We start from the raw sequence: 26,888 nt of genomic DNA, 5'->3' as shown, positions 1-26,888 counted from the left end.
AATGACCATATGAGCTTTTATTGCTCAAAAAGCTCTATAACTTGCTTGTATCTAAGCTTTCAAAGCTCAGTTGTCATGTCCTTCTGCTCATTTTCCTTCCTCTAGCATCGTTTGTACGCAGTTTGCTTGACCTTGAATGCAGAGCTTTCGCAGTTTTCTGCGATTCATTCACACAAGTCAATAACAATTTGACAGAACTGAGCTTTTTCATATAAAAAAGTTCAAATACGACAACAGTTTTCGAAAAATTGCACTATTTACAAAGAAAACAAAACAAAAACTACAATTTTAAATTGGCTTAAATTAGCAAGTATACATACATATATACATATGTATATGTAAGTTTTAATGCATTTTACATATACTATATAAAAATTAGTTGCTGTTCATTATGTATGTGTGAGTGTGTGTCTGTGTCTCTGAGTGTTCGAATTTCTGTTTTTGAATTATTAATGAGTATATTAATCCTTAATTTTAGTATTACATATATACATACTATATGTATATATGTATATACTATTTATATATAACATTTTTTTATCTATGCATTTATGCATATAAATAACGGTAATGTTAATTATTTTGTCAATATATATGTATGCAAGTGTATATATGTATGTAATCTATTTGTTACACAGTTATAGTTATTGTAAATATATACTTTCATATATATATATATTATTTATATTTCCTTATAGTATATATGTATAATATATTAGTATAATCTACGCATCTAAACATAAATATACGCGTCTAACATTTACAAACTATACAAAACGCTTAACTATGTTCTATGTATATATGTATATACTCTATATATTTATATAATATATGCATATGTGCATACAAAATATGTATGTATATAATTAATGCAGACATTTGCAATTAATATAATAATGATTTTATATACTCTCCTACACAATACATATCTAAGCTTTTCTAGACATACTATGCATGTAAGTATGTATTTGTTTGCAAATATCTGCCTGTGTGCTTGCACACTTCCAATCACTACATCAATACGGCATATAATTAAATAATAATAAAAATGTGCAACTTCTTGCCACTTACATACATAAACAGCTGTTAATTTGACCGAAGTGCAACAACAGCGTCAGCGCAAATGAATCATAGCTGAGCGGAACACGATCACTTGCCGACGCTGGTATGAATTCCCGTGGAATTGTGAATTATTGAATTTCATGCAACTTGGACGATGCTTGAGCTTACATACAAACGTAGATTTGGCACACTGGAGCAGAAGAACTTTTATGGAGACTTTGCTGTAGACTTTCTTGTAGACTTCTTTGTGGACTTCTCCAAACAGTTATTGGGCACTGCAATAGTTTTCTCACATCACTATCACTAATTGCCTGCCATCTCTCATTAAGCGCACACCTGAGTTGCTCTCTCGCGCCCACACACCTCTCACAGCACTCTCCACTTAACTATGAATGATTGTCCTGGCGTTGTTGTTATTGATGTGTGTGTGTGTGTCAGCAACTTAGATGCACGTATGTAATTACTTTTGGTTCGGCACACCATCGTCTTCTTGTTGCATATTGTCATATTAGTTAGCTCCTATCACTGTGTCTCTCCTACACGTCGTTTACTTGCGCAGATCGGTTGGCATTAGATTGGCGGCGCCATATTTATTGCTATCTGCAGTGGCAGCAGCATGCACGCTGTCCTCATCATTGCCCTCATTGTCCATATGATCCATGGGGGTGTGCTGTTGTTGGTGTTGCTGTTCCGCTTGTTGTTGCTGTTCGGTATGCGATTGCTGCTGTTGCTGGTGGTGTTGTTGTTGTTGCTCGTGCGCGGTTTGCTTGGCGGCGCTTGATTCATGGCTTTCATTATTGTAGCGTATTAGCTTGATTGTGGTCAGACCGTCAGCGTTACGTATGAGTCTGTTTGAGAGATGATTGAGAGAGAGAGAGAGGTTTATGGTGTGCTGTTAAGCGCTTGCTATGTGTGTGTGTGTACTTACGGATAGCAATCCTCCGCCGAGGGGCTTGAGTAAGGCCGCTTTTCGGTGCTATTGCCTGAGACGCTGAGATCCGTGGGTTTCATTTCGTCACCGTGATCGGGCGAACGCGACCCACTGTTGTGTTCCACTTTTAAGGCGCCGAATTGAAATTTTTCGCTTGGGGTGTGTGGCATTGCGGGCGAGTTGGGCGGTGCGCCCGTCGGGTTCGATAGGTATTGGAAGGCACCGTTGATGGCGTGCATGAAGAGCGGCGATGTGGGTGGTGGACCGTAGGCGGCCGCAGCTGCGGCGGCTACAGCAGCGGCTGCGGCGGATTGTGAAATTGCAGGTAGACTCATGTGCGGACTGTTGAGGCCGTTGCTGTGATTGTGGCTGTGACTCAGGCTGTTGTTGGCGCTGCTGTTGCCATTACCGTTACTGCCGTGCGCGGCTGGGTGACGCTGCGGCGATTGTGGATGCGGCAAAGTCCAATTTGTACTGTTCAAATTTGTACTGGGTGACTGATTGCTGTTGTTACCGTTATTTGTATTGTTATTATTGTTGCTATTGCTGTTATTGGCGCCGTTGGCATTATTAGCACCACTAGCTGCGGTTGTTGCACCGCTATTGCCGGCAACGGATTGTCGGAGCAGCGAAATATTTTTGATGTTCTTGAGCTCGGTTGGATTGCGCAGAAACTGGTAGCAGTGGCGTTCGCCCTGGACCTTGCGCAGTATATTGACGCGATAATAGTAGCGTAGCGCGCGTGACATTTTATCATAGTTCATGGAGAGATGATTCTTTTGTATGCCCCACAGTTTGGCCAAACCGGCGGGATCGACGATCTTGAAGACGCCTGTGTCGCGACACTTCCACGCGATCAAATCGCTGTACTTCTGATTGCGATCGTTGAGCAATTGTTGCAAGAAATCCCATAGCAAACGACCATCTGAGAAAAGAGACAGACAGAGAAATAGAGAAAAAGTGAGGTTAGTTTCGTTACAAAAAATCTTATATCTACTAAAGCTCGCGCTTAAACTCGCGCTTCAACTCACTTGTATTGGGTTCTGTGGTTTCCGGGAAGAATTCGCGTTTCACGGGCTGCATATAGCTGGGCGTCGTCGGCGCCGAAACTGAACCGCCGCTACTGCCATTCGGCTGATACTTCTGGCTCATGGCCTGTGCCGCCTGGTTCTGTGACCATGAATTGACAAAACTGTTTGTAATCTGTTGCGATAAGCTCTGTGGCATATCCTTTAATATAGGCGTTGTTGGCGGACTGGCGCTATAATGTGCTGCTACAACTGCTGCCGCTGCGCTGTTTTTGGACAAACTATTGGCCGCTGCCAGCTCTGAGTAACTGCCTTCCTCATCCGAATCGGATTGATTGCTGCTGGCGCCTGTGCTGGCGGTCGCATGATGTGCTGGGTAACTGTTGCCGTTACTCATTGTTACCGAGATGGCTGGTGGAAGCAGATTACCGTTGGCGGTGCTGCTGGTCACGCCCAAACCGCTGTTACTGCTACCGCTACTGGTGCTACTACTACTGCTGCTGCTCGTGCTGGCAGCGCTCACAGAAGCGGTAGCGGCCGCTGCTGCGGCGGCGGCGGCAACTGCCAAATTTTGTTCCTGGCTTTGTGGCGGGCTGCTGGCTTGTGAGTCCACCGACGGCGGCGGGCTGAGCGTTACCGAATTGGGTGCCATAAAGTGATGCATATGCGCATTGTGAAATGGGCTGTCCGGTGGTGCGCCGATTGGTGGCCATGTGGGCGTCTGTGGATGGCTATGCGGCGACAAAGGATATCGACTGGTCGGTGTGACCGGACTGTTGGGTAAATGCCATTGCATCATGTGGGACTCGATGATGAGCATTTGTAGCACATTGTGTAATACATCACCAGCGCCCGGACAGCGGTGACCGAAATCGGCGCGTGTTAGCAGGCAAAGCGCTTTGCCGTTCATTTGGAAGAGATCATGATCCACTTTCGGCAGATCGAATTCACGTTCGCAGAAGCGTAAAAAGACGGTGACATCTTCGCGACCCCACAAACGCGGATCGGATGGCAACGATGGCGGCAATTGTGTCTTCAATTCAGCCAATTGGCTGGAGGGCGCCGGCGGGCAACGCCACAACATATCACCCCACAGACCGAGCTGCGGATTCAACGACAGCTGTACGGGAAGCATTTTCATTTTGAACCAGAGACGCGTGCACGATTTTAATTGTTTGTGTTGACCAACGCCACACGGAAATACGACTGCTGCGACACTGGGTCGCTGGGTCGCCCAATAAGCTGCTCACTGCTCGCTGCTTGCTGCTAATCAAGTTGCGCTAGCTGCTAGCTGGCTAGCTGTAGTGTAAACCACAACGAACGAACGACCGAACGAATGTGTACGAACCGATCTGGAAAGAGAGAAAAGAAGAAAAAAAACACATAAGATAAAGTTTACGAAATCGATATACGAGATTACTAACTAACAGCGACGCGTTGGTGCAGGGTGAAAGGGGCGTAATAAAGCGGCACAATGGGCATGTGGGTGTATTTGAACGCACACTTCCGCTTGGGAATAGCTATATTTGCACGTATGTGTGTGTGCATTGTTATTAGACGGCGGCGTATTGAAACCGAAAATCGAAACCGAAATAAATGCAAATCGTTTTGCGGCGATTTCCACACACATATCTACCAACAACAACAAAAGCAGACTAATAAACAAATACATCCGCTGGCAATGCGGACGTGAACCCACCGCACTGTATCCGCAAAAACGGGTTGCCGAAACAGCGCGCATCGCGCCCAACCCACACAGACAGCATCTTCAGCGCGGCAGATCACAGCTGTGCTCTGTTTGTATGTTTGTTCGCTTACGCGTTCGATGCGTCGCTCGGTTGGGTGCGGCGTGCGATCTGCGATTTGCGCGAAGCAAACAGCAGCACGCAAACGTAATATGCGCCAAAGTACAGCACAGAGAAAAAAATCGAATCGACGCAGCGCAAACACCTTTTACAGCGTGCGCGCCTCCAAATGTAGCAATTTCTTGTTTATGAAAAATATTTCGATATTTCGTGTTTTAATCGCGTAATATGTTAATTTCCTTCCAAAAAACCGTTTACTTGCCGTTTTTGGTGAAGTGAGAAGACGCGCGCGCGGTCAGAGTTGTAATGTGCCGGATGCGCGCGTATAGGGGACGGCCGCACAACACAGTGATGCAGTGCGGATAAATTTCGGTAGTTAAATGAGAAAAATATGTGTGAAAAGTGGTCAGCTTCCGAATATAATAAAATGTTTTTTGTTGTAATAACTGATTTAAAGCAGCTCATTTGTGGAAAATAAGCAAGACATTGAAAAAGTAAAGCTTAAAGCTCTTATGTAGCATTAAATGAATTTTCAATAATTGTTTTTAGGTTAGGTCAGTCGGGAAGTTTCAAAAATCTATTTTTTTTTTTGCTTTGATAATCTTTGATTTAATCTTGTCGAACTGATAAAATACTTTTTTCAAAACTACATTTATCAAATCGGAAAACTCTGCTACTCTTGATTCTAGTTAATATTATCCAGTATTCGATCGAGATGATTTTTGCATCTCTTTTATAAATAGTTAACTTCCAACTTTTACGGTCACAAAGTCAAACCATCTCTTTACAAGCCTGCCAGTTTCCGAAAAGTGGATCCATTTCTGAAAAGGTATATACTTATACCGTGCCAGGATGCCTTTCCTTGCAAATGCTCTCTTGAAAAATGTGCTTCCGTTGGTCCAGAAACCACCATTTTTAGAGTGCTTTGGTTTGACTTAACCTCTTAAATCCATAAATTATGAGAATCAGTTGCAACAGAAGTATTTGCTCCCCGCTTGACAGTTACTATTTTCAAAGAAAAACCTGCTTCCCAGCATTGAACTGCAAGTTAGGTTAGGTTATACTGGTCGGTAGCCACGCCGTACATACATAAACCAACGGGTCCTTACTAATTTCAGATAGAGGTTCAATTTAATTTGAGCAGAAGTATTAGCCCTTTAGGACGTCAGAGCTTTTTGCGAACTGTAAGTGCGACTTGATATCTAATTTTGTAACTTCAACCAGTCACTTGAACTGCGAAGCTCCTAGATATCTAAGACGAGTTCTAGATAATACTGTACAGAAGCATAAGAGGTGCTCCAGCGTTTCTGTCATGCCTACTTTCCTACACTTTCTGCATGTATCGTCCTTACTTATGCCCAGCCGGCTCGCATGTGATGCCAGTATGTTGTGACCTGGACAACGACCATTCTGCAGTCCTTTCGAGACGAATCGCAAGTACTTTACAATCAAATTTGGTGTTCTAAATCGATCAGGGAACGCACAAAATACTCAATGAGATAAAAAAAAGAGAGATCGTCGTTGTTTTGATATGTATACTCGTAAAGCTTTGTTGAAACTGCAGTTCGGGTTATTAGAAATTTATGTACTTGACTCAGTTCGAACAATTTCGGACAATAAGTTTGAGGGCGCAATAGACCTAAGGTCGCGGTGCCTTCCTCATTTATCAAGTTTGATGCAGTGTTAGCAGTTTTATGAAAGACCTGCTATATTTTTAGGTGTATCTATGTGCGAAAGTCTAAAATTTGTAAAATTAACTTAAATGAGCACCGACATTTAGAAACTTGCTCGAATTATCAGCGAACTAACTTTCGTTCCTTGGATCACCAACCTCTAAAAATCAAACCATCGAGTACTCAAACGCTTCACGTCTAAACTTCCAGCGTTCGACCTTGAGCAGATAACAAACCTTCTGAAGCCTATTAACAACTCTAATCTAACTCGCCCACTGTATGTCAATGCTTGTCGTTTAACTTTGCAGCACATGTGGAAGTTTCAACATGAAAAAAGCAGCAACAACAACAAAACCGAATTGCTAACTCATACAAAACGACGATGTTGACGATGACGACAATAACTTTGATGTTGTTGTTGCTGTCGATACTAACGAGTACTGCGACTGATGCTGCTGCACAAGCAAAAAGCAGAATCAACAAAAAAAGCGACTGATGACGGCTATTAAGATCAGGCTACCTTGCGAAACTCGACTCGACATCTAAAACGTCGCAACGTGCCAACAACGCAGCAACGTCCGTTGTTGCTGCCGTTAAGATGCAGTCGCTGTGGCAGTGGCAGTGGCTGTAGTTGGCGGCAACAGTGCATGTTTGTATGTATGTGGATATGTATGTGGTGTGGATGTATGTTCGCCCAGACGCCGCAAACGGAAGTGTGCATACCAAGCAAAATGACAAGCAACAACAACAACAATGATGACAACAAAAATCAAATAAACTTGTTTCACACAATGCAACCGCAAGCGACCAGCAAAAACGACTACATGTATATAATTTATGGTCTTAAATATGTACACATGTATGTTTATATGTATTGTATGTGTGTATGCAAGTTTGTATGTTTGCAATGGTAGCAATCAAACAGTGCACAAGTTGGAGGAAGCGCTCGCGCGACGTGCAACAAGTTAAAGGAAGACCGATCGTATCCGCTAGTGGGTAAACAGAGCACGAATAAGATACATATATACATACATACATACATATATGCGTAAATATGTACATAGATATTTGTGTGTAGCGACATGTGAGAAAACCAGCAAGCGGAGACGGCTAGCAGCTGTGGCAGTGGGGAACTGGGTGAGCGAGCATATGAGCAGCGGATGGAGCGGAAAAGTCTACATAAACATAAATATGTATGTATATAATTATACCCGGAACCGAGTATATTAAGCTTGTCACGGGGTTTGTAAAATCGAGAAGGGAACATCGGAGACCCTATAAAGTACCTATTTACATATGTAAGTATATAAGAGATCAGTGTGAGGAGGTGAGGCGATTTAGGCCTTGTATGGAGATCTTCTTCATTTGACAAGATATTGTTATGAAATTTGGCATAGATGATTGTCTAAGAAGGATATACATATAATCTCCGGAAAAATTATTCACATCAGACCACTATAGCAAATAGTTGACATGCAAAGCGACCGATCCATAACAAGTTCTTGTATAAATAAATTTTTATTTGACGAGGTATCTTCACGAAATTTAGCATAGATTATTGTCGAAGACAGAGCTACAATCTTCGAAGGAATTCTTTAAATTGGACCACTGTAGTATATAACTGCCATGCAAACTAACGGATTCTAATCAAGTCTTTGTATGGAAATCGGCTTTATTTGACAAGATATCGTCACGAAATTTGGTATAAAGTATTGTCCAAGAGAGACCTATAATCTCCGAAAATATTATTCAGATCGGATCACTATAGCAGATAAGTAGTTGTCATGCAAAGTCACGGATCCTAATGAAGTCCTTGTCTGGAAATCGTCTTTATTTGACAAGATATCGTCACCAAAATTTGCACAGATTATTGCCTAAGAGAGGCCCAAAAACTCCACAAAAATTATTCAGATCAGACCACTGAAGCTTATGACTGCCATACAAACTGACCATTCAAAATCAAGAAAACGATCTTTTTAAGCCCTTTTATGCTAAACGAAATGCATCTGTGAAGGGTATTATAGCTTCAGAGCGCTCAAAGCTAAAGTTTTTTCTTAATATGCTTGTATGTGCGTTTGTGGTCACAGTGAAATGACCCAAACAATGCAGCAAGAAAGACAGTCAGAACTGCTGATGCAACACCCTGTTTTCCCCAGCACTTTGCTTTCTTCAGGCACACACATAGTACCTCTGCATATACATATGTACATATGTATGCACACACAAATCCACTTATAATTCTCGGCCGCTCTTATGACAGATTGTTTATATTTTTTCTTGCTTATTTATCGAAACTTTTTCGCTTCCTCGTTCCTCGAGCGAATACACAATATATTTACGTCTTCTGTATGTATGTATGTATGTATATATGTGTGTATATGGCTGAGCGCAGATAGGGAAAAGATATTTTTACTTTGAGGGGGTCTATATGTACATACACATACATATATGAACTGCTTGCGTGTGCATGTGTGTAAACTACAGACGATCATTTGCCGCTGCCCGCTCAGCCATTACGTCCTACGCCGCTATGGGTCTGTCCGCCTGTCTTTACATACATACGTACGGGCATAGCTCACCCGCTAACTTTGTGAAGTATTCCTGTTGTGGCTATTATTATTGTTGTTGTTGTTGTTCTTTACGAGTGTATGCTTGTAGCTGCTGTAGATAATGTGTGGACGGTTGGAATGTGGTTGCTGTTGCTGCTGCCGCTAATGTTGCTTTTATTGTTGTTCTTGTTGTTGTTGTGGCTTTGATTGCTGCGAGAAATGCACTGTCTTCAATTTCCAAGGAAACGTACATATGTACATAAGTACGTTAGTGCGTATTTGTGTATGCATAAAACGAAAAAGACGTAAAGCCGGATGCGACGAGAGAACAAATGAGGGCAGCTTGCAGGCATAGCGACGCATAAGGTAGGAAGAGGGATCGACGGTGAGACCCAGCGAGCAATCGGGTGACGAACTGATCGAGATCGAAAACGGTCCAAAGAGACTAAGTTAGATTCAGGAATAAGGGTCAAGGTTGGAGTAATAGTTAAGAATACATGAAGAGACAGAAAAAATTGCGATAATTTGAACCATTGAAAATTTCAACCTAACCTATTTTAACAGACAAAATTGTAAGCCTTTGAAAATTTTAACTTAACCTATTTTGAACTACTACACTATATACTTTCCAGAGTAATGCTTTCATCGACAAGAGATCAAAGAAGAGTAAGAAGGATACAAGTAGTTACTATATGATCATAAGTAACCCGAATACCCATATATCCGATTTTAAGACCCGCCCACTTTGTTGATAAGGGTTCGCAATTCCCTCGGATAGACTTTTTGTGTATGGGTTTCCTTGGACAGGCGTTTGATATTCTAGCAAACTTTCTTTAAAACTCGAAGGTAGTTTGGGGAATAGAATCTTCTGAGATATTATAATCACAAAAAACTTTCAAGCAGCCTTTCCTTCTTCATAAATAATCAAAATTTCGTATATACAAAAAAAAAAAGAATATGAAATATCTTACGACCGATAAATGATAGATAACGATGTTCCCGATGGTTTTAATAAACTTATTTAGATTTCACCCATCATTCTCTAGAAATTCCAAAATTAGCTCTCCGTAATAGTACACATTTTGGTCAACGGAGCTATTTGATTTTATTCTATTGAAAAGGCCCTACTTTATTCGATGATTATACAAGATTTTCAAAGTTTTTTGTAAGAAAATTATTGTAAAAATTTTAAATAAATTTTGCAACGACAATATTTTCATCCAGAAGCAATATCAATGGATTGATGACTGAACGACAGTTCAAGGAACTGAAATTTCTTGAGAGCTTAAGGAACAAGAATATACATTTATTTCCAGCTTGAATAACCAATACAAAAACTTCATTTTTATTGGTCAATTTGTAGGACAGCCACACATATGTATACTATAGTGGTTCGATCTGAACAATTTGTTCAGAGTTTATACAGTTTTCTTAGACATTAATCTATTGTAGATACTTTGGGAAATAAAACGTTTTCCATATAAACCTTGATATTGAGTTTGTATGGCAGCTATATCTTGTATAGATTCACTATCGTCGATTCTGACATACATATGTATGTATGTCCATAAAAGCAGTTTGTTGAGGAGAAAACGACATTTGAAAAATTTTAGACCCATATCTTAAAAATTCAGGGACTAGCTCGCGTAGATACAGACATACCGACTATAAGGACCTGACTAAATCGGCTCAGATAATCGCTGATAATTTATTTACACGATTATATACCTTATAGACCCATCGATGTTTCCTTCTGGGTATTACAAACTTTGCGGCAAACTTAATATGCCCTCTTCAGGGTATAAATTTCCAAAAATATTGTCTACATCCGCCAGAAATCTTCAAAAACTAAGTTGTGTTGAGCTCTCGTGAGGAAGAGAAAGCACATAAAGTGCGCCTTTGAATGGCTTAAATGGATCACCCGTTCAATTAAGTACATCCAGGAAGACATTTCTCAAAATATTGCAATGCACGCCCCACAAAGAATAAATAATCGCCGGCAGTTAAGCGGTGTTGCACAAATGAACTTGACGATCGGTTGGTTGGTTGGTTCGTTTGAACGCATGGTTGTATGAACGCTCTAATGAGCGCACTCGAAAGAGGAGTGTAACCGGCGGACCCGGATGACGACGCCGCAGACGGAAGAGAAAACGATCAAGAATGAAAAAAAAAGCAAGCAAGCGTTTGGAGAAGAAGCAGTGCCATAAAATGAAGCATAAATAATTACAATAAGAGGCAAAAAAATTTACACGCGTATGCTGGAAGACAAAGTAGCAGACAGACATACATATGTACATATTTATGTTTATATGTATGTATGTACATACCGTGATTGTTCGAAAAAGTTGAAGAGCAAAGATTCTAAAACGCTGCCATTGTCAGCATGCGCTGTTGGCTTTGAAGCCAGCGCACAAGCTTAGCTTTGCTGTGGCGCGCACTCCGGGAGGGGGTTCAAAACAAACTTACTTATGTACATACAAACACACATATGTGTATATGTGTGTATTGGTGGATGGGCACGGCGCGTCGAGAAAAAAATGCCAGCGGAGAATATCTCAGCGCGCAAACGTCGCATCATCACTTGGCATCGTGCTACTTACAGATATCTGTATATATGTACATACATATGGGTATGTGTATGGACTGCGCGCATCACATCACATCGGGAAGGAATGTAGATGATGAAACCGGTTTGAGCGGAAACTACACGCAAATTAAAAAATACGTAAGTTTGTGTGTATGAAAAAATAAATGATCGAAACCATCAGCGACATACAGAACGGCCAGCGTGTGGAGAGATGTATGGGCACAAGCATTATATACATACATACATATGTACATACAAAGCGACACACAAATCTTATTGTACTTTGTGGGACGTGTGGGCTTGCTACCGCAACGCGTCCGCATTGAGATCGCACAGAAGTCGAAGTCGCCGTAAAAGTCTAAGTCGACGACGCTGTTGATGAGACTGACGGCGCAATGTTGCTGTTGTTGCTGCCATCCCGGCTGTTATTGTTGACAATAAGCACTTGTATGTGCATAGCTGTATATATATTGACTACATACATACATATACACATATGCGTGTGTGTGTTTGTTTGTATATTTCGAGTGAAGCGTTTGTGCGAATGAGCGCTGCGTACAAATACACAAACCAATTGTCTTGAGGTTTTGCCTACACCTATGTATATATGTATGTATGTATATTTGTAAGTATATAAGTGTGTATTAGGTATATATGTACGTATGAGCTATATATGTATGTATGAGGTATATATGTACGTTTGTATATATGCAGATTTTGTTGTGTCCGGTCACTTGGATTTTTGTGCTGGCAGGAACCTCCAACAGCGTAACCGGGAACGAACATGGAATGTTTACACTCTGCTATATACAAACACGCATCAACACATGCAAACACATATTCCTATATATAAACATAAGTACATACATATTTACGCCATGCCATTGCATTTATTTATATGGCACCACTTGAGAACATGTGCGCACACCTTACACTTCTGCCGTGCAACTCGTAGATCAGTTGTTGTGTGGTTGGATCCAGCGCGCACAACAACATTGCCGCTTCCTTTTCTTCAATTTCTTCTTTGAACCTATTTCTACATATGCTGCAGCTTCTTCTTCCCTCTCACCTACTATAATACAGCTGCATAAAAATCTCTGCACGACTGTTTGGCATTTTTGAAATCTCGAAAACGCTGCGGGGTGGAAATTGAGTCGGAGTAATTGTGACAGGTTGTCGAGTTTTTCCCAAGGGAGGTTGGAAATAAATTAGTTCCTGCTATGGAGTAGGTATTTCGAAATATTTCACAATCATTATGCACATGGATTAATATTTGTATATTTTACTTTAAGTTAGAAAATATTATTCAGTTATTTTAGAAAATTTCAAGTTAAAAACCATCGGATTTTGCAAGTTAGCAGAATAATAAAAACGGTAAAGTTTTTTTCATATTTAATCAATCTTTAAGAACTCATATTTGGCAATAAAGTTCCAACTGCTTAATGTAGAAGAAACAGAAAAGATAAATAGTACGAAATTCTAAAAATGATATTTCAACTTACGGTTATCTCGTACTGTCACTGTCATATTAAATTGATTTTTGTTTTCACCAACGATAAATCTCAATTAATTTATTTATTTTATGCCACAACTCTACACTAGACAATTTCCAATTTTGACTAACATTTGAGACCTCCCTCTATTATTCTCTATTGGATTTCTCAGCTCATAAGAGAGGGCGGCTGAAACCCTTTTATGAGAATTAAGAGTATACTTTATTTGAGAAGGTGTTGATAATTCGTTTTCCTCATAAAGAAAAAAATTAAATGCCAAATAGGCCTCAAATTGGCATCAAGCAGGAAGCGTAGTGAACAAAGTTTTGAATTGCTGGTTGAAAAGTCTTTGAGATGTTGTTGAGAATTGACGGTTAAGGCTTGAGAGAGTTATTTACTAGTGTCGAGTTGATGGATATTTTCGAACTAAGAAAGAGTAGCTTATCTTATAGCTTCAGATTTTCATTTAGGAGTGCATATGGGTAGATTCTGCTTTGAATTAAAACTGCGTTCTAAGGAAAGCAAAACAACTGAACAAAGATCGGTCTCTTTTAATAACAACATTCTAGCATTTCCCCAAATAAATGTAAACGGGTAAGACCTACACTGAAAAGTTACATTAAGTTGGTCACGAAGATTCCTCCACGCCTCGGAAGAAATGTCGGAGACCCCGTAAAACTTTGATATAAAAGATCAGCGTAACGAACTGAGTCGCCTTAGTCATGTTCGTATTTTTGAGATATCGAACTGAAAATGTCCACACGTACTATTCTCCCTATATCACTGTAGCATATAGCTGCCATACAAACTGAACAAACGAAATGAAGTATTTGTATGAACAATTTTTTTTTGACAAGATATCTTCACGAAATTTGGATGGCTTATTGTTTGAGGCAATGGCGTAATATGCGATGTAATTGCTTAGAACTGTTTACAATATCATATAGCTTTCATACAAACTACCGTCAAAGATCAAGTCAGATCCATAAAGCGTTAATTTGTAATAAAATTCGCAATAAATATTGTAGTTCCGCTCTAAAGCCAAGTATGGTCACAACTCTTCGGTGCAATAACACACTATCTACTGAGCACTACTATAAAATGTGGCCATATATAGACACTGCATACATATACTTAGTATGTACATATGTATGTATATATAAAATATATATAGACTTGATGTTTACTATCAAACATTTTCCGCTATCTTAAGCGCTTAACAATCGTTAATTTTTATAAACAGTTCTTTACTTTTCCCTTTTTTTGTCAAGATAATGCCAAAAGTACTACAAACTCGCACATATTTACATACATAGGTACATATGTATGTATGTATGTATTTATGCACGTAAAAGGTGGATAGAAAATAGGTTTACTACTCTGATAAGAGTTCTACGTCTAACTGTATGCAAGTGTTTGAATGTGTACGCACTCTTTGTTTTCGCTTCGAACCGCTGAAGTAGACTTCCGATCGTTAGATAAGCATATAATAAAAGTTGAGAAATTAATTTATAATGAAACAATATTAATACTATTCAACATATTTGACATAGCTATCTACAATTGTAGGTAAATAACTTACAATTTCGCAGAGGTGATTGCTATCTAGCGTGTTTTTGAAGTGAGTATGTAAATAATATAAATACTAGTATTTGTACATGTTTTATGAAGATTTATAAACATACATATGCATATGATTACTTGTTTAATGCTATATATTTTATTTCTAGATGCGCATTGAACTTGAAAATGTTTGACCAAATGAACTTGAAAGATGTTTAACGTTCAAAAAACAATTTAGCACTTGACTTTCTTGAGGTTTCTGGTACTCTGGTACACAGTATGAATAAGTAGTTAGCAAAGGCTCTGAGTCGCTACTTTTCTACACTTTTCCTTCTTTTTTCTTATAAAGTGATGAAGAAGTCTTTGAAAGTAAAATCAATACAAGAGAGTGTGTAATTGGATTTTTGGCAGACATTTTTACAAAAAAAAAAAATAAAAATTTCAGTGAAAATTTTACATTTCTTTTTTTTAAAGAGTAGTAATCGAAAAAAAATCCTTCGTCTTAGACTTTAAGAATTGTATCTCAAGGACATGTAAAATTTTATGAAGAACGTTTGAGTAGTTCTCTAGAGATCTTGCCTACCGATTTTAGAACCACAATTTCGAGAAAGACGCGTCTATAGACGGCGCACTTAGCCTAGCTAACCTCGAGCGCACAAGTTCTCAAGGCTGTAACTATTACTCGGATCAATTCGAAAATTTAGGACAATATTCCAGAAGTTGTAGAATTTAATAAAATAATAATTTTATTTTTGAAACCCGTTAACCCATGTCACCCTTTAGTAGGAACAAGTTTCCGTTATAACAATCAGTTTGTTATCTACCAATATATTTTTAGTATTAGAAGAAAAAATATCGTCACAGAAATTTTTAAAGTTTGAAAAGTGAACTTTCTGAATATGTGATGGTTATTTTTGAGAAACGAAAATTAGTTGGTGAAATTTTAGTTTGAATGAAAAAACGAAAATTCCTATGTTAAATGTATGGGAACCTAAAAAAAAATAGCCACCCTTAGAGTTAAGCTACAGCGCCCGGCTTGAGGGAGAATTTTTTGTTTGTCAATCACTAATATTTGAGGAGGTAAAAAAATTTTTGGAAGCACCCTATTATACACGCAGTCAAATCCCTCAATTTTTGAGATATCGATCGGAAATATTGCAGACATTTTTTTCTCTCTAAGAAACTGCTAATTTGTTGGAACCACCGATATCGGACTACTATAGCCATACAAACTGATCGTTCAAAATCAAGTCTTTTTTATAGAAAACTTTTTTATTTCACAAGGTGTCGTCACAAAATTAGGCATGGATTATGATCCAAGATATAGCCATAATCTCAGAAGAAATTTTTCAGATTGGAAAACTATAGCATTAAGCTGCCATACAAACTGATCGGTCAAACTCAAGTGCCTGTATGGAAAGCTGGTTTATTTGACAAGATATATGTATACATGAAATTCGATATATATTAATATCCAGAGCCGTATTCCAATATCGGAAAATATTGCTCATATCGGAACACTATAAGAATTGGCTGCCATACAAACTGACTAATCAAAATCAAGACAAAATTCTTCGTATGCGCTTTTAAGTATTTCACCTGCTAAGTGAATAGTTTTTGTTGTTTTCCAATAGAAATCGCGATCGCACGTGATCGCTTTGCTTCAATTTTACATATCTACACAGAGATTTTGACAACACGAGTGTGGTTTCTCACTTTATTATACTCTTCAAATTATAAAAAATAATCAAATCAGTTGATAAGATATCAACTTAAAACCCATTGAATCTATAAATTAAAAGTATTTCCTTTTGAAACAGTCAGTCGTAAACTCTAGCAGCTGATAATCGAAATATTTAACATTTAAATTTTTTTAGCAAGATTTCTGTTTAAGAGTATGAGAACTTTCGTATATTAATCTCTAGAAATCATTAGAAAGAAGTTAGTATGGACTATTTAAGCAAGCCGCATAATGGCACTTTTGAAGAAAGTGGCGATCATTTCAGCTAGCGCAGTAAATTCGATGAATTTTGCATACGCCCTAGAATATGGCATAAAATTCTAATATTAGCGATACTAGATTGAAGCAAAATCGTTAATGTGAACGCCGCCGCTTTATTCGTTGCTGCGTATATTTGCATTTTTGGCTTGAAGCAGCATTTCACTGCCTTATTAGGCGGTGTTGGTTGCTTAACGCTTCAATTTAGATAATATAGGAATTAGCGGTAATAAAATCGTGTTTAATGGTATAATCGATGCCGTTAAATGGAATTTTGTTGATTATGGAAAATGCTATTAGAGACGCAGTGGCAAAAAAAAATTTAAAAATATATTGAAAAAAATTGGATCAGACTAAAGATTTCGGTATATCGCAGGCAAAAAAAAAACATATAAAATAATAAAAAAAAAAAATTTTATTTCCCAAGCTCAGTTATGATTATTAAAACATTTTATTGGCCCGCTTTCTTTAGAATTTCTTCGTGTATACAACGCGGTTTTCAAAAGCAATATTTATAAGTGTTCACAGATGTACATAAGTATGTACATACATATGTATGTATGTACATATGCGCGGGTTTGCCAATATTAAAATTTGTATTATTCTAGCTAATAATTAACACCGCACGATCGTTTGCTTTACCTTAAATTCCGCACAACAGCGTTGTGTATGCAAATATGTATATGTGTATGCGTATGTATGTACATATGTTGTATGTCGACAACAATCGCTCAAGATATCCACAATTTATTATCCAATATGAATTTAAGCATTTGTTCAGGTTCTCATTTTGCAATTAAACAGCATTAACACAAAGAGCACACTGTATATATGTATGTATATACTTGTATATACTTATTATTGATATTGTTGTTGTTGCTTTTTTTGGAAAACCCACACAAACTTTATATATAGTATACTTAAGTATTTATTTAGGTACGTTTGTACAATTTCACAAACATTTCTACACACTATGGAGGAGGTACAGCGTGTATATTTTTATATAAAAATTAATATATACATATGTAAATATTTTCATTAGATATGCACGAACACTTTTTCGCAAGTCAGCTAAACACGTATTACGACGGCACTGAATTTTCTTTTAATAATTCATTTTTAAAATTAATTATTTTATTTATTTTTGATTTTTAATTAATTATTTTATTTTGAATTCGTATTTTTTGTTAGTTAGTTATTTTCAACTTGGTTTTGTTTTATTTTTAATTTTTTTCTTTTAATTATTTTATTTTGTATTTTTAGTTTTAATGATTTCAATATTTTTGTTGCTATTTTTAATTTTTAAATCTAGTTTAATTATTTTTTTTTTATTAATTTTATTTTTTTGATTTATAATTTTATTTTTTATTCATTTTTAAATATTTTTAATTTTTAAATTTCTTTATATTTATTTTTTTTTGTTGCAATTTGTTTGAACTTAAAATCGCTTCCAATTCGAAACTCGTAACACTCAACTATCTCGTCGAAAAATTAAGCACTGGTCTGTATTTCCGCTTTCCGCTGACGAAAATACTCGTATTAATGTTAAACTAATTGCAAGAAATAAAGCATTTTTACACAACCAACGCACGAGACGAAGACACAGACGTGTTGTATATCCGCACGCTACGAAGGAACAGGAACTAATATCGAACTAAATAAACGAGCATGAGTATGGCAAATGAGTAACGCGGCGGCGGTGCGAAGCGACTGCGCCAACAACGATAACGGCAGCAACGACGAGAGCGCACGACAGCGGCAGCAGTGACGGCAATAGCAGTGGCAGTAGTGGCGGTGACGGCTACGGCGGCTACAATAAGCCGGTGTTGCGTCGGCGCACTTGCGTTGACTGCCAAATGAGTTTACGAGCGGAGTATGCCCAGCATCTGTGGATTACACTGACGAGCCAACGAACACACACACGAGCGCACATACACGCAAACGCGTACAAGTGGAACGCGCACAACATTCAAGCAACGGATAGGACGGCGGTGAGTGGGGTGTGTGTCTGTAAGTCGTAAAAATCTCTTTAGCAGGTAGACAACACTCCAAACACCAGACGCATGGAAGTCAGTGAAAGAAGTGGAAGCAAAAAAGCCAGCGTACTGCTAGATCTACCTGCTGGAAGTATACCACACTGGGGGTGCATTTTGAAAATGCCGCAGCATGTTGAAGATCGAAACAGCAGCAGCAGCAGCATAAGAAGCAGTTTTTTTTCGAATACGCTCATATATCCGATTGTGTTTGTGACTGCGCGTGAGTCTGTGTGCGAGGTTCTTAAATCTCGTCATCTGATACGTTTCACTTAAACAACAACATTCCATTGCTTTATGGCTTTCTTTATGCTTATCGGTTTTTTTTCGGTTTTGAAAGATTCCTCACGGAAAGTACGTACATAAGTGCGAGCGTTTATGAAGTATAATAGTCATCTGTGTGTTGTTAATACATAATTATCTACATACATACATGAGCTATGAGGACTCGAAACCCGTACATTTTTTTGGAGTGCCGATATTTCGGGAGTGGTGTGAAGTTCGAGCCCAAGGCAGGCGTTTGGAAAGATTGAAAATAAATGATGTATGCCACAGGCTTTTGAATCGTGAAAGAATGGTTTAAATAAATTACAAACTCTACTCGTTAGCTTTAAAAATGCAAGTAGTAGCAAATTATTGCCTAGTTTTAGGATGACAAACTCTGATATTTTTTATACATTACCACCAATGACTATATGCTCTTTCAAAAGGTTTGCTAGAGAGTAAAGCACTTTTAGTGATAAAAATAAAAATAGAAAAACTCAAATCGCAAAAAATATAAGAGAGTGACGAATCGAACAAACAACTTGTTTAAGTCAATACTGGCAAATTTGAAAGAAGTTAGCAGAGAAAGCGCTTATAACATTATCATATTCTCATATTCTCTTGTGCCTTGAAAAACACTATTTAGAGAAAGATGAATCGAAGTTTTACTATATTTTTCTAAATATAAGAGATTGGTGAATCGAATAAACATCAGGTAATTGTTCTATAAGACTAGCATAATAGCGTAGAGTTAGTAAAGGTAGCAGTTATAGCAATTATGAGAATATCCAATCTTGAAAAAGGCTTCTTGCCGTGAAAAAACATTATTTAGAGAGTGGTGAATCGAAGTAGCAGTTCATACAAGTTTAAGCGACCAAATTGATCAATAGAAGTTAAACAGAAAGCGGTTAATCCATTATAATGTAATGGTGCTGTGTCCATTCTATAAGAGAGTGGTGAATCGAACAAACAACTGATAATATTTCTATCTATAAGACTAGCATAATTAAATAGAGAAAGAAAAGAAGGCCGTTATAGCAATATAAGAGAATATCCAGATATTATTTTTTTATCGATTTATGTTTAATAACTATGTTGTTGCTTTAACAGATAATACTACGATAGAAAAAACGAGGACAAAGGAGGTGAGTATAGAGAGGCGTATGAGAGAAATCAACGCAGTTGGCTTAAGGCATTTATTATTTCTTGATAATTATCGAGGTAAATACCACAAATAAGCGGGGAAATTTCAGGGAACCACAAAATTTTTTTATAATGTTTAATATGGAACCTTCACTGAAAAAAATTATCCTAACCTTAAAAATTAAATTATTATCGATAATGATTGTGAAAGAATTTTATAAAACTAAAGAAATAATAAATTAGTTATTATATTTAAATACATTATTAGTTGGAGTGCACAAAATAAGTCCCGAAATTTCGGGATCCCGATAATCCCGAAAAAACAATAAGTAAGTTGCATGTGCCTACATCCACACATACAAAAAACCATTGTGTGCGTGCAAATATGCGTTAATGGGCATTTCAAACACACATACCTACAGACATACATACAAACATTTGTACATGTGTACTTATACGGATGTTGAGTATTTGTATGTATTGCTGTTGCTCCTGCTGCACCGCTGTTGTTGATATTGAAATATGATCGCATCGTGAGCATGTTGCGGCTGTTAGCTGTTGCTCTACAAGCCACCCCTAATCTCGTCTAAGGAAAGGTTGTAAAAAGTGAAATCCCGAAAAAGGAGATTGAAGTAAATAAATTAAGCCAGACTTCAGCGCGGGAAGATTCTTATGGGAACATAGGTTACTATGTACATGTACTACACAAGAACTTCCTTTTTTCAAGCTGTGTTGTTTTTTTGTTGTTGAGTTTTTGGAAAAGATCGTGGCGCAGATTTGTTTGAACGAAAATTTTTTGTGGCAATGTGTAAGCACTTTAACCTCAGCCAGACATTGAAACGTTGAAACCTTTCAAATCACATAACGGCATCCAACTGCGTTTTAAAGCACCTTTAGCTATCTAAGTATGTGAGTAATTATCGAATATTATGCCATAAATAACTTTCAGATAGTTTAGTGCTTAGTAAAAATATAAAAGAAATCACATGTTTAGGCACATACGTGCTATTTATCTTGATTAGAAGACTAAAAGACACTTGTTGCAGCAAATGAGATTCGATAAGGAGTTCGATTTGGATGATACCGAAATGCGAAAAAGGCAATATAGAACAAAAGTTTTGAAACTGACCAAAATATTGAAATTATCTGCTTAGGTTTCCTTTCTAGGCTAGATATGCTGAGATAAGCAACGCAGGACTCATTTGATTTTAAAGCGATATACAACTAGAAGAAGTGGAACTAAAGTGGACAATATTATCTCAACAGTGTTTCCAAGAATAATAAGAAAACTATTTTTGTAAGTTTAATTTGAATGGGAACGTCAAAATCACGGCTGGCGAATATTTAAGAGATTACATAGGTTTCCTTGGATAAAAAACAGCATTTTTTCTACAAATCTGTTTCTCATATAAAAAATGAAACATTTTATTACAATTTTTTATTTTTACAAACATACACTATTAGCAAAGAAATTCTGAAATTTTGGGAAGCTAGTATTTTAAACTCGGCCAAGGCGACGCCTACTGGAAAAAAATACACCCGCGTTGGCAGGATAACTTCTTACGGAAGCATCCAAAGTGAAAAATAAGTGTTTTATTTACAACCTTAACTTAGAACTTAGACGAAGGAAAAAACTAAAAAAACTGAAAGAATGAAAATTTCAGTGAAAATTTCGCGACATTTTTTTTTTTCAAATAGTTGTAATCGGAAAAAAATATTCTTCGTCCAAGTCTTTAAGAATTGTGTCTCTAAGATCTGTGTAAAATTTCATGAAAACGGTTGAGTAGTTCCTGAGTTCTTGATTCTTGACTTCAAAAACACAGTTTCGAGAAAAACGCGTTTCAAGACGGCCAACTCAGCTTAGCTAGCATTGAGAGCACAAGTTCTCAAAGCTATTTCTTCGAAATTATTACTCGGATCAACTTGAAAATATAGGAAAATATTCTAGAGGTGTTGTAAAATTTAATAAGAAAATAAAAAAATAGATCTTTTGAAACCCGTAAACCCATGTAACCCCTTAAAAATTTTGCACAAGTGTTTTGGAGAATCTACTTTATCATAAACAACATTATTTGAGTAGCACATACCATAGCATTCAGTGAAGGTTGTGAAGTCATCAAAAATGTGTCTCATGCAATTCGACCAACCACGTGTGCTGAACACGATATCATCGAAAAAGTTTAAGAAATAATGCTTGAAAATTGGTATGTTAGTGACTCAATACTTATTGGTTATTGTTTTGGGTAAGAAGCGTGTCTAAATGATATTTCCACCAAAATATCAAATTTTTGTTGCACGAGTAGAGGTCGCAAAAGGGATACTTGAAAGCTTAGCTGAGAACCGTAAAATCATCAAATGCATTAGTACTGGTCACGGGACTGGATTTTCTAAATGTGATGTCAAAACTGCCTCAGAATCTATCGAATGGCCCTATAAATATGGGACGACTGCGGAAAACCCAAAACTCCTTGAAAGAACTAAATAAATAAGAAGTTTTCGGCACAGTACCCGCCAGAGGAAGCAGAGGAAGAGAAAGACATCCTTGGAACGTTGGAAAGACCAGTGGAGAAGGACCTAGCTACACTTGGAATATCCAATTAGCACCAAACAGCGGGAAGGAAGAACGATTGACGCGTGGTAGTAAACTCTGCTATAACCGCGTAAGCGGTGTCTACGCCAATAAAGAACAAGAAGAACTTAACATGTCATAACCTCAATTATAGAATTAACCTATAAACTTAACTTAAAAGTTGAATTAGGACAATATGAAACTTTTATAGGGAATTACTGCCAGATGGAATCTACAAAGTCTCGAAATAAAATTTTCCTATTTCTACAATAACCTCAAATTTCATATTTTGTTTTAGCACAAAATTTCTACTAAAATACAAATAACTATAATTAACGGTTTAGCGGAGCAAGAAGGTGTTAAATAAAGGAAGGAGAATACGGTAGAATATTATGTGAAAACAGAATTATTAGATATATAGGTATGTGTATGCACTCATATTGTTTTACACACTGTTTCCGCATGTCTTTCAAGCAAAAAACTCAAAATCAATGTTTATTGTATGAGAATTTATACAGAAATTTCACAGAGCGCACAACAACGAAATTTTCGAAATTTCGTATTTTTTTGCATGAACGCGCGAAATTCAAGCAGGCGCCCACCAAAAACACCAACTATTAACCCACCACACAACCGGCGCGCACAGTTCGACACCAGCCGCTCGTCAATCAACAATCAATCTCACACATGCCATTAATACTTTTATTCTTTTTACTTTTGTTTTTTGCCTTTTTTTGCGCGCTGTCACAACACTTGGATTTTCACAGCGCGCAGCGTCGCTCTCGGCGCCCGCACCGGCCGCGCCGCCTCGTGTCAAATTTCTAACAAATAAATATGTGTAGTTTTGCCCACCTATGTGCATAACTCAAATATATATATTTGTATGTAGTTATGTATAGATTAAAAGGTATTTAAATATCTTCACCTTCTTAACATATCAAATATTCATTTAATAAGCATAAAAATTCAAAACCAAGTCAACGACCTGCTTAATAATCAGAAGCGTACTGAAATGAACAAAAAAGTAGAAATACAACAACGAAAAAAAAATTGCTAAAAATTCAGAAAACATAAGAATACATGTGTACACAAGCGCGTCTCAAACAAACTATTGCGGAGTCACACAAATATGGGCAAGAGGAGCGCGCCAGAGATACAAGAAACAAGCGCACAGAAAAATAACAAGAGGCAAGACAAAAGGGTTAGCTTCGGCTGCACCGAAACCATAATACCCTTCACATGTGCATTTCTCACGTTATAAATGGGTATAAAAATACTTGTATCGTGATTTCGAGCGGCTAGTTTGCATGACAGCTATATGCTAAATGGTCCGATCTGAATAATTTCTTCGCAGATTGTAGTGTTCTTGTGATTAATAATCTATGCCAAATTTAGTGAAGATATCTTGTCAAATAAAAAAGTTTTCCATATAAGAACTCGATGTTGAACGTTCAGTTTGTATGGCAGCTATATGCTATAGTGGTTCGATCTGAACCATTTCTTCGGAGATTATAGCCTTGTCTTGGCTTATAATCCATGCTGAATTTTGTGAAGATATCTTGTCAAATAAAGAAGTTTTCTATATAACAACTCAATGTTGAACGTTCAGTTTGTACGGCAGCTATATGCTATAGTGGTCCGATATCGACGACGCCGACAAATGAGCAGTTTGTTGAGGAGAAAAGCATGTGTACAAAATTTCAGAGCGATAACTCAAAAACTGTGTGACTAATTCACGTATATTTAGACAGACAAATGGAGCTCGTTACGCTGATCATTTATGTACATACATACGTACTTTATACGATCCCTGACGATTTAATATGATTTTTACACACGTCGCGGCAACTTAATATACCCTGTTCATGGCATAACAAGCGCACAGAAAAATAATCAAAAAGAAGTTATGGAAAAAATGTGGAAATACAAATAACGACAATACAGAACTCGAGCGCATAGTGGTAAGACAGTAAGATACTAGATGAAGACAAAACACCGTATATAAATAATAATATGTAGACAATAAAAAAACAACAACAATAGAAAAATAAAACCCTAAAAGAAAACAAAACCAAAACCAAATTCCGGGTACCACGAAAAATGCTTCCTTAGATTCTACCGCCTCGAATTTCGGATTTCGTTAATCGTCAGCTAGCGAGCTTGCGTTGTTTAATTTCATTGTTTTTTCATGTTATATATCCACATTGTTTTTTGTTGTTTTTTTTTTGTTGTGCTGATCTACGTGTAAATATCTACAAGCATAAATAACCATATGTGAACGTGCTCGAGTTGCGCGCCAAGTCGCGGCGGCGGCGATCGTTTGTACAGCGCCAGAAACCAATGGAGCGAGAAAGAGAGGGAGCGGCAGAGCGGCGCGCGCAAAAGTGAGTGTGTGCGAAGCGACTCAGGTGCGCGACGCCAGAGTTGACCGACTGGTTGTGCGCGCTATGACTCTAATGTGATTTCATTTGATTTGATTTGATGTGTTTGCTGACGGTGATTCTGATCTTTCGGCTTTGTATGGTTGACTGTGCGTGTGTGTGGTGCTTAAAGACGGGTAAAAGCGTTAGAACGCCAGAGACAGGCCAACCAAGCCCTCTTCGCCCTGCTCAGACACTTAAATAAGGTATAATGATTATTTGTTGTGTTTGATTGTGTGCGCAATTATTATGTGAGTTTCGGAAATTTGTCTGCAGCTGCGTAGATTATTTGTTAGATTTCTTCGCTTTTGGGGGCTGAGACACTTCAAAGCTCAAAAACAGTTATGAAAATAAAAGAAATTATGAAAAAGAATGCTGCCACAGCCGCTACCAACTTTGCTGTTTGCCCAAAAATGGATTAAGCCACCACACATGTGCCTTAGGTATGATAGTGCGTGTGTGTGTGAATATTGGATTCTTCAGCGCATCAATCACTCGCATCCAAAAAGCCTCGTATGGATTGTAAATTTGTTTTTTTTTTGTTGTTTTTTAAGTCAATTCTAAAATCTTCCACATGCTTTCATTGTATTCTGCCTAATCCTACGCCCACTGTGGATATTTTTCGAGTCGCAGAGAACATTAGCAAAAGCTAAGATGACTTGTTTACTGCGAATATTAAGATTCTATAAAACGATCTTTGAAATTAATTAATTAGTTACATCACCATATGGGTGGAGTTTATGTTTACGCCGAAAACGTAGGTGGATGAAACAGAGATCGTGGTTCATATACATACACAAATGTTGGCGATCAGAAGCTGGAAAGGTAGGAAATAAAGACCTTAACTACTAAAAAAAAAAAATACAAAATAAAAAAAGAGTTGAGAATGCTTAGTATCTGATTTGAAAAGATCTATTAAATTGATGATTGGTAGCACTGGAGATATACGACTGCAAGGACATTTAATGACAAAATACGAAAAGACTTTTTCGACTACCCAATATTTCAATGTCATTAAAAAGATTTAAGATGAAACTCTGTAGTTTGATTGACGGTAGTAATCATCAATCTATGAGCCAAAAATATCAGTGATCTTGAGGAAATACAGCAGACTAAAATTTATACAAATTAAGAGGAGTCTAGAAAATCAAAATTCGTCGTCAGAATTAAGTTTTTAAATGAAACGAACTAACAATTTCGTTAATACCACAAATTATTGACATGGAATGAGACAAGGGCTCGGTGAAGAGATCAGTGATCTATGAAAAACAGAACTTGTAGTGACTAAGGTAACCGATCAAATGGTTAAGAAAATTATAAACGACCAGGAGGCATGGTATGATTGAAGAACTAAATTGGAATATGGGGAAATATGTTTTTGACTCCTAAGATGGGAAAACGGCCCGTCGCAGAAGTTACATGTGTGGTATATATAAAGGAATCACAACAATCAGACGATCAGCCAGCGATGGGATCTTTTCACTTTTACAATAGATGTTGCAATATTTCTTTTAAAGAAAACTCTTATACACAGATTTTGCAAGACTGAGGTTGAAACATTTCGTCTAACTTCGGCGAACCTGGTGAAATAGCCGAAATTCATATTAGCCTACTCAACAAATCTGTGTCAGGTTCAAAGCGCTTTGACAATTTTTGAGGATCTTTTTGATCAATATTTAGGAGTCTTTCCCTGTTAACAAAATGCAGGTGAAACCCGGGTTTCGCTCAGTTTTCGGACTTTACTCAATTAGGATTGGTGTTTTTCTGGT

General features: G+C 37.6%; 1 protein-coding gene across 2 annotated transcripts in view; it reads right to left on the bottom strand.

Moving 5' to 3' along the window:
- Window positions 1–843: 843 nt before the first annotated feature.
- The window catches only part of LOC120769069 (ets DNA-binding protein pokkuri), a 78,340-nt gene continuing 52,295 nt past the window's right edge, over window positions 844–26,888 (bottom strand). Inside the window, exons 1-4 of one of the 2 annotated variants that reach the window (XM_040095926.1) lie at window positions 17,333–17,382; window positions 3,025–4,373; window positions 1,991–2,918; window positions 844–1,910 (exon numbers count right to left, since the gene is read on the bottom strand). In XM_040095926.1, coding sequence (XP_039951860.1) covers window positions 1,610–1,910; window positions 1,991–2,918; window positions 3,025–4,162 — 2,367 coding nt within the window. In that variant the 5' untranslated portion in view covers window positions 4,163–4,373; window positions 17,333–17,382 and the 3' untranslated portion in view covers window positions 844–1,609. Of the gene's footprint in view, window positions 1,911–1,990; window positions 2,919–3,024; window positions 4,374–17,332; window positions 17,383–26,888 lie in introns of those variants that run through there. The other variant, XM_040095925.1, reaches the window with a different exon arrangement.

The sequence above is a fragment of the Bactrocera tryoni genome, chromosome 2, assembly GCF_016617805.1.
Source record: "Bactrocera tryoni isolate S06 chromosome 2, CSIRO_BtryS06_freeze2, whole genome shotgun sequence".
NCBI lineage: Eukaryota > Metazoa > Arthropoda > Insecta > Diptera > Tephritidae > Bactrocera > Bactrocera tryoni.
Note: the sequence above shows the minus strand (reverse complement) of the source record. Positions and strands in the feature narration are given on the sequence as shown.